Source organism: Jaculus jaculus, chromosome 12 (assembly GCF_020740685.1).
Source record: "Jaculus jaculus isolate mJacJac1 chromosome 12, mJacJac1.mat.Y.cur, whole genome shotgun sequence".
Taxonomy (NCBI): domain Eukaryota; kingdom Metazoa; phylum Chordata; class Mammalia; order Rodentia; family Dipodidae; genus Jaculus; species Jaculus jaculus.
The window spans coordinates 104,498,565-104,507,376 of record NC_059113.1 but is presented as its reverse complement, the minus strand read 5'-3'; the positions used below and the strand labels follow the sequence as shown (position 1 = coordinate 104,507,376).

Genomic DNA, 8,812 nt, shown 5'->3' with positions numbered 1-8,812 from the left:
TCAGTTTGAGATATTGGAGAGATAGGTCAGCAGTTTGGCTGCAAAGCCTAATGACCCAGGTTCGATTCCCTAATACCCAGGTAAAGCCAGATACACAAAGCGGCACATGCATCTAGAGTTGGTTTTCAGGATTTGGGGGCCCTGGTACCCATTCTCATTCTCTCTTTCTCTCCTTGCAAATAAATAAATAAAAAGTTTGTGTTAAAAATAATGACATGGCCTTTGAAACATTTAGCTGCCAACCACATTTACTTTCCTTAGCAAAGGTTCAGGTATCTTTGAAGTTTTATTCCATGCTTTAAGTCTTTGTTCTTCTCTCCCTCCAAAAAGAAGTATTTGTTTCCATTAGTAAATTAGACAATCAGACAGCATCGCCATGCTGCATTCCAGATTACACAATGCGAGGTCGGCACTGTGCTGAAACCAACACCCTCAAACGGGGTGTGACAAGGGTGCACTCATGCCTTTCTGTCACCCCGGGAAGTCCCACATTCTTGAACTGATCACCAGGAGGATTTTCCACTTGTGTATTTCGGGGAAGCAGCTTCACTTCATTCTCCAGTGCAGACAGCGTCTAGTCTGAGCCACTGGGCTCCTTCACGGACCAGGGTGGGCCTTCTCTGAGCCGCTGCTGCCACCTGCTGTCCTCATCAGGAATGGCTAGATTTTGGAAAATGCCGTGCATAAGGCTCCAGCCAGGATGATACAAAACGCTAGCACCATGAGTAAGTAGTTCCTGAGACCCTAAGTGAGAAAATAGGAATGGCTCATTGAAAGAAAACTTGAATCAAATGCATAAAAGGGACGGGAAGACAGGTGTGGTGGTGCACGCCTTTACTACCAGCACTCAGGAGGCATTGGTAGGAGGGTCACCATGAGTTCGAGGCCACCCTGAGACTACATAGTGAATTTCAGGTCAGCCTGGGCTAGAGTGAGACCCTACCTCGAAAAACCAAAAGAAAAAGAAAAAAAGGGACTGGAGAGATGGCTCAGCAATTAAAGGTGCTTGCTTGCTAAGCCTGCAGGCCCCAGTTTGATTCCCCAACGCCTACATAAACCCAGATGCGCAAAGTAGCTCATGCATCTGAAGAGCGAGGAAAGAAACAGGGAGGTGTTACGAGTGATGGAGACTGACTGTCCCGTCTGCGTGCAGGGGCGCTGGTGTTCACGAGGCGTAACCCCACAGCCTGGCCCCAGTGTAGCCCAGGCCATGTTCGGATTCACAAGGGATAGCTTCCATCGTTAAGCAGTAATATTTCATTTCTGGTAAGATCTATCTTTAGGGATCCACATAAATCGATTTTAATATCCTCTCCTGAGATTAAACCCACAAACACTGAAAAAGAACCATCTTATATATCCCCGAGGCATCTATTCCTGGTCAATATCTTGGATCCTTTGACCATTTTTCACAAGGAAATGTCTCAGGCTTCCTATGTGCCGGCTACTCCTGTCTGAACGATGGCCAGCTAATGTCCACTCCTCTGTAAAATAGGCAGACACCTCCCAAATACTGTCAGGCAAGGTTTAAACATTTCAAAGTAAAATAAGGTCAATGCACCCTACTTTTGGATCCGTGGTCTCAGGTTACATTTAGATCGCTAAGCAGAGATCACAGCATCTACTGTCGGCTGTTTTAGGAACAGTAACAATGACTTGGTTTCAGTCAGCTTGAGGACACACAGGATTCTGGGCGGTGCACAGGGGGTGGGGGAGGTCGGGACAGAACCACGTGCCTTCTGCTTGCTTCACAGCCACGGGGACAGGCCAGGTGTCATGATCCACCTGGCCACTGGGATGGAGCAGCTCGCAGCAGCCTGAGGATGGCTATGGCGATGACATTCAGTGTCCCTGAGAGTTGACTGATTTCCCGTGAGGAATGGGTTTGCACCAACGGGTGGTCCTCAGAGCCTAGCTGGATCGCTGGGCATCTTCTGCAGCAGTGCCTGGCCAAGCAGCTGGCACATGCACCCACTCCTGGGGTCCCCTGGCAGCGGGTGGCTGAGGGACACCTGTTGGCCCTTGCCACGACGCACGGTGGAGAGTGGAGTTTCTGTCTCCACTGCCTGTCAGCTAGCTCTGCTCTGAGGGAAGTGCAGGAAGAAGCGTTCTACCAGGTTCCCCCAGGAACCAGAGCTGGGAGGACTGGGCCAGCCGGATGATCTGTGCACGGGGCTGGGTCTCCCAGTCACACACACCACACAACGCCCACCGCAGACTGAATGCTTAGAGCCTCATGTGGCCCGATTTCCTGACGGCCTCTTCCCAGTCTCAGTTCACTGACACAATGCAGAGCGGAGAGCTGAGTGTGGGTGGTAACCCGGACACAGCAGAAATGGGGTGTGGCGGCCAAGGTCTGCACCCGGCTGAGGGGACTGTGTTTTCAAAGTAATAGCTCTCCTCAAGATTAATGATACTTAACATAGCATCAAAGGTCCAAAGTTATAGGTACCCTTTTTGAAAGTGAATAAAGATTCACATCGGAGCACATTAATTTGCCTCTGATCAGAACTAGGTCTTTGTAAGTTACAGCAAAGAGAGCTGAACTGTCTCACACCACGTGATCCTCAAGAGAAGGCTGTCTAATTGTGCAAGTGCCCCAGGCCGGCCAAGAGATGGTTAGCTTATTTAATACACACGCATATATGTAGTCACATGCAGCATGAACCACACACACACACACACACACACACACACACCTGTGCATGCAAAACCCACACTAAACCTTAGGTTTTCTTAGTTTGCAAATCTTCACCCTAAGTCTAGACGGTAGTTATCAATGTGAAATGGATAATAAATATTTGCTCATAGAATTAATGCACTTTAGTAGGTGATTTCCAAATATACTTGGTGAAACAGAAAGTAAATTATAAGTAGATGCAATTACTTAAATCAAAAAAATGGTGCATCTACTCTAAGCAATACAAAACCTAATTATGTGAATTCTGAGCTCCATTTTTTTTTTTTTTTATCTACACATGAGAGAAATAATGTTCTCAGGGAAGCAGACATTTTACCCTTCAAGGTTAAGCATGAGCCCACACTGCCTCGGCTCCTGTGGGTTACACCTGTGCAGCCATGGCCTCTTCCCACACTTACCTGTACTTCCTTAAAGACGAAGATACCCCACAATGCAGCGATAAACCCAGGACCCTGAAATGAAATTAAAGACTTTCATTCAACTGGATATTTTCCTTTAGTAACCTCGCTGTATTTACATAGAGCAAACTGTGGACCATATCAAAGATTTTTGGAGAAAGTATTTCAAAAAATGAACCCCAGCTCCATATTGAGTAAAATAGAAATCTCGTTTCTTTTATTCCTTAATTTATAAAATTTTGTTATTATTGCAAGAAGAGAGAGAGAATGGGTGCTTCAGGGCCTCTTGCCATTGCAAATGAACTCTGGAGGCATGTGCCACTTTCTGCATCTGGCTTTATGTGGAAACTGGGGATTTGAACCTGGGCCGTGAGGCTTGCAAGCAAGTGCCTTAACTAAGACATCTCTCCACTTCTCCCTTTTGTCTTCATGATCATCACTGCTATTATTCTGATGAAATTATTATGTTTTGTACCTTAGAATCACTTTTCTTCCATGTGCTATGTTAATGATAAACTATTTTAGCTGAACCTGGTAATATAGGTGTCGCAGTTAGATTTGCATTGCTGGCAGAAATCACCTAATCAATAGCAGCTTGTGGGGAAAAAAGATTTATTTTGGCTTATTGACTCTTGGGGGAAGCTCCATGATGTCAGGGGAAAATGATGGCATGAGCAGAGGGTGGACATCACCCTCTGGCCAACATCAGGTGGACAACAGCAACAGGAGAGTGTGCCAAACACTGGCATGGGGAAACTGGCTGTAACACCCATAAGCCCGCCCCCAACGATACACTCCCTCCAGGAGGCATTGATTCCCAAATCTCCATCAACTGGGAACCGAGCATTCTGAACACAAGCATGCAATCCCAGCTACTTGGGAAGCTGACGTAGAAGGGTCACAAATTGAAGGCTGGCTGGTCTATAGCAAGAGTTCAAAGCCAGTCTGGGTAACTCCATGGAACTTCGTTTTTCTTTTTCCTTTTTAAATGAAATTTGAAAAGGGTTTGGGGTATAGCTTAGTGGTGAAGTATTGTTTAGTGTGTGGGAAGCCCTGGGTTTAATATTCGGTATCACTGAAAACACACATAAAGGCAGAGAACACCTTTAATCCCAGCACTCTGAAGGCTGACATAGTGGATTGCTGTGAGTTCAGCGAGGTCAGCCTGGGATTATGGAGTGAGTTCCAGGTTATCCTGGGCTAGAATGAGACCCTACCTAGAAAAAATAAACCACAAAGGGAACAAACAGAAAACACACAAACAAAAAACTCCCTATTTTATTAAGAAAATAACATTTTTCTACTGACTAGGATCTCACAAGTGAGCTTCATAAGATAAAATGTGCGGACACTTCTGATGTTGCCAGGCGCTAATCTGAGAAGCTCATGATGGAGGCACTAAGGGAGAGCTGTCTCTGCCTGATGGGTGATGGGTGGGTGGCAGTGCCATGCGCCCAGCATGGAGCCACCAGCCAGTCTAACATAAGGCACAAATGAAGGTTAAACGTGGCTCCATGTTAAAAAAGAAAACAAAAAAACCAAACCTAAGTTTAAAAGTATGTAAGAAAAAAAAACCAACAGCAGTTACTGGAGGCAAAGATATGAATGAGTTGAACGGAACATGAGAAACGAAAAGAAGGATCCAAAGAACTTGGCAATTTGAAAATTTGGAGCTATTTAGGTTTGGCCTTCATTTATTTTTTTATGAACAAAGGGGAGACATGGGGTTCAGGCTGACCACGGTCTTTGTGAAGAAGGTGTTTAGGGAGTGCAGTTATGACTCCTCTCCCAGCCCTGCCGGCGCCCGGGACTTTCCGTAAACCATCCCACAATGACCTTTCCCCACTGTCTACACGGCCAGCCTGGCCGGGTCAACGGAGGTGATTCTGCTCCTGGCACGTGAGGAAAGAAACAAAAGTTCTGGGCTGGAGAGAGGGCTTAGCGGTTAAGCGCTTGCCTGTGAAGCCTAAGGACCCCTGTTCGAGGCTCGCTTCCCCAGGTCCCACTTTAGCCAGATGCACAAGGGGGCGCACGCGTCTGGAGTTTGTTTGCAGTGGCTAGAGGCCCTGGCGCGCCCATTCTCTCTCTCTCTTTCTGCCTCTTTCTCTCTTTGTGTGTCACTCTCAAATAAATAAACAAACAAACAAAAAAAAGAAATAAAATTTCTTTGCTGTGCATCAGCATCAAAGGGCCTGAAGCAATAGGTCCAAGGAGCTTCCTCTTAGCCGTAAAGTGATGGGTCTCGAAATCCCAATCAAATGAGAAGCCTCTGGCTTGGGGCCGGATGTGCAAACACAAGGTCACAGGGCTGGAGCATCAGTGTCATGCCTGTCACCCAGAACTCTTTATCCACCACTCTGAACTTCATTTCCCTCCAGAGGCCAGATCAGAAGCGAATACCACAAGGTTCCGCTGCCCTTTGAAGCCTCCTGTCCGATGCCTTACTCAACATTGTTGGCGGTGTTCTGAGCATTCCTGGGAGGGGGCTGTGGCTTTAGGAAGTGAAGCCACACTGAAGGAATGCAGCAGGAGATGAAAGTATGTCCCAGGCAAGGGCCAGTCCAGCAGGAAGAGCGGCTTACACTGGTGTGGCCATCCAGACTGTGTGTGTTCCTTTTTGTAAAGCAATTCAAATTACATATCAGCTGGGTGTGGTGGTACCTTGAATTCCAGTTAGGAGGATCACAGTGAGTTCAAGGTCAGTCTGGTTTACAGAGTGAGTTTCCAGGTCAGCTTGAGCTGGAGTGAGACCCTACCTCCAAAAAAATTACATATAATTCAGCCTTCAAAAAAGAAGGTGGGCTTTACCCTCTCTGACAAAGCCACTGCTTTCTTTCTTACATTCTTACACATAAGAGCCAAAGGACGGGCAGGAGTGCTTTGGAATTCTGTCTTCCAGACACAAAGTGGTCATCCCATGCGTGACTTCACAGCAGCTGTGGTTAGCTGCGCAAGACTTGCATAATATTTATTGGATCACAGGATGATGGAGGAAGGTAAGAAAAACAGAAAAACAGCTATCAGGGACTGGAGAGAATGCTCAGTGGTTAGAGGCACTTGCTGGCAAAGTCTGAAGCTCAGACTTGAGTCCCCAGAACCCACATAAAGCCAAGTGTACAAAGTGGCGCATGTATTTGGAGTCCATTTGCAGTGGCAAGAGGCCCTGATGCATGCATTTTTTTCTCTCTCTCTCAAATAAATAAATAAATAAATCAAAAAGCTATCAAAATAGAAGAGGAAATGGTAGGAAAGAAGGAGGTTCAGTGGAGGGAAATGGAGGAGAGGGAAAAAGAGCGGTGGCTGATGTATTATTAAATTTTTAAATAAAATTAAATGTCTACATTTAGTTATCTTTAAAAAACGGAGCCAACATTTCTGGGTGCACCAATTCCCTTTTAGAATTATCAGCTAGTAGAGATAATGGATCCTTGACCCTAAAAGTGGGGCCTTTCTTCCCTCCCCCAACATTTTCATTCATAAAGAGTTTGAATAAAAAGAAATTCCTTGTAGCTTACTAGAATTAGATATTTTCTTTCAGCAAGAATTTATTTTTATTTATTTATTATTTGAGAGAGAGAGAGAGGCAGATTGAGAGACAGAAAAAATGGGTATGCCAGGGCTTCTAGCTACTCCCAATGAGCTCCAGATGCATGTGCCACCTTGTGCTTCTGGCTGACATGGGTACTGGGAAATCAAACCTGGATCCTTAGGCTTTGCAGGCCAATGTCTTAACTACTAAGCCATCCTTCCAGCCTCTATTTCAATTTTTCAAAATTAATCTTGTTTGCGTGCATGTGCATGCCGCGGCGCACGTACAGAGATCAATGGAGTTACAGGTTCACCACCATTTTTGAGACGGGATCTCTTGCTGCTGCAAATGAACTGCCTGGCCATAAGGGACCATCAGACCAGTTGGCCCATGAGCTTCAGGTTCCCTCGGCTCCACTTCCCACTTGTGCAGGTAGGTAACTGGGACCACAGACACATACGCCACTTCACTTCAAGCTTCGTGTGGGTGCTAGGGAATTGAACCTGGGATAGCAGGCTTTGCAAACAAGCTCATTTCACTACTGAGCCATCTCCCCAGCAGAAATGCAGAATGTCAGGGATTCCCCCAGCAGGAATGTGGAATGTCAACAGGTACCTCCTTTTAATGAGAAAGATAACTCCATTATTTGAATTTGGTTGCATGTGAAGGTTATTTCATGAACACAGAACCATAAAAATTGTAGTCTGAGTCAGGTATGGTGATACATGCTTGTTATTAGGGCACTCAGGAAGCTGAGGCAGGGGGATTTCAAGTTCGAGGCTAGCCTGGGTTTAATAGATCCTGTCTCAAAAACAAAATAACTACCCCCTCAAAAACCTATTTGAGAGTCTGGTTTAGACTAGATAATGTATTTTTATTTGTTTATTTATTTATTTATTTATTTGAGCAAGAGAGAGAAAGTGTGGACATTCCAGGGCCTCTAGCCACTGCAAATGAACACATGTACCACTTTGAGTGTCTGGCTTTATGTCAGCAGTGGGGAATTGAACCTGAGCCATCAGGCTTTGCAATCAAGTGCCTTTAACCCCTGAGCCTTCTTCCCAGGCCCAATCAAAGACTCTATCAATACTTAGTCTATGTCAAAAGAAGCACTTCTGTTTTCCTGTTATTCACGTTTTACGTAATTAACACCTAAAACTCAGATGAAGCAAATGGCCTTGTTTACCAAGATCCAGGATGTCACCCGGCGATGAAGCCTTGCGGAACACTTTTCTTAAACACGGTGCAGCCATGTCAAGAAGAGTTTGAAGTACTTGGAGTCTTGCCTTTGTTCTACTTATAAGCGAATATGCAAATAGATTGATACTGTTCTAAATAAAAATTTATAATGTATCCAAAGTGACGTCATGTGAAAAGATCAAGCCAAGAACTGGAAGGATATTAAAGGTTGAGCATGAGCAAGCCTGTGTGGTTACAAATGGTTCTTTGCAATTAAGGGCATGCAGATCAGTGCAGTGCTGCATCAAAATAGACAACCCAGTTACTTACTGCTGTGATTATTGGAAAGCTGACCACCGCACTTAGAGAGTGATTGGCTATGAACCAACAGCAGGTCGCAATGGCCCACAGCACTCCGGACAGGAAGCCTGCAATGCAGACAGCACCCATTAGCAGGGCAGGTTCCTTTCCTCAACATGACAGATCAGGGAAGTACACTTGTATCCACAATGCTAATATGGGTTTTTGAGTTGTGTTTTACAGTCTTTTGGGGTGCCGTGTAATTTCTCTGCTCTTGCCTGCTACGTGTTAATAATCAATCTTTTTCCCAGAGCAGCAGGTGGGGTGGAGGGAGATTGGGTTGTGCAGAGGGACTGGGCCAATAGCTTTTATTATAAGCCAAAGACATAAACAGAAGTGAGGTTTAGAATGATGGTTCAGCCAGGGAGAAATCGAAAGCCTAGCACTTAGGTGAAAACACAAGCTGAAAAAAAAAATTCACAACATTTGATCCATGCATTCAGCAAGTATGCTGCCATTTTCTAGAAGTCTGTATACCAGTGCATAAATTGGGCAGATATTGAAAATAACTGGCTTGCTTATGTTTTATTCTATCATGTAAAAAAAACCATACTTGTGGACCTATATCTACCAAATTGAATGAGTAAACCCTTAAATGAGAAACTATTATTATTTTGACATTTGATGTCTAGTGGATTGTGACCA

At 45.1% G+C, this 8,812-nt stretch overlaps 1 protein-coding gene across 5 annotated transcripts in view; it reads right to left on the bottom strand.

The window, feature by feature from the left end:
• Nucleotides 1-230: 230 nt before the first annotated feature.
• Tmem144 (transmembrane protein 144) overlaps nucleotides 231-8,812 on the bottom strand; it is a 37,567-nt gene continuing 28,985 nt past the window's right edge. For 4 of the 5 annotated variants that reach the window (XM_045131852.1, XM_045131854.1, XM_045131853.1 and 1 more), the window contains 3 exons: nucleotides 8,138-8,235; nucleotides 3,100-3,153; nucleotides 231-744 (listed from right to left, as the gene is read on the bottom strand). In XM_045131852.1, coding sequence (XP_044987787.1) covers nucleotides 661-744; nucleotides 3,100-3,153; nucleotides 8,138-8,235 — 236 coding nt within the window. In that variant the 3' untranslated portion in view covers nucleotides 231-660. The remainder of the gene's footprint in view (nucleotides 745-3,099; nucleotides 3,154-8,137; nucleotides 8,236-8,812) is intronic. The other variant, XM_045131856.1, reaches the window with a different exon arrangement.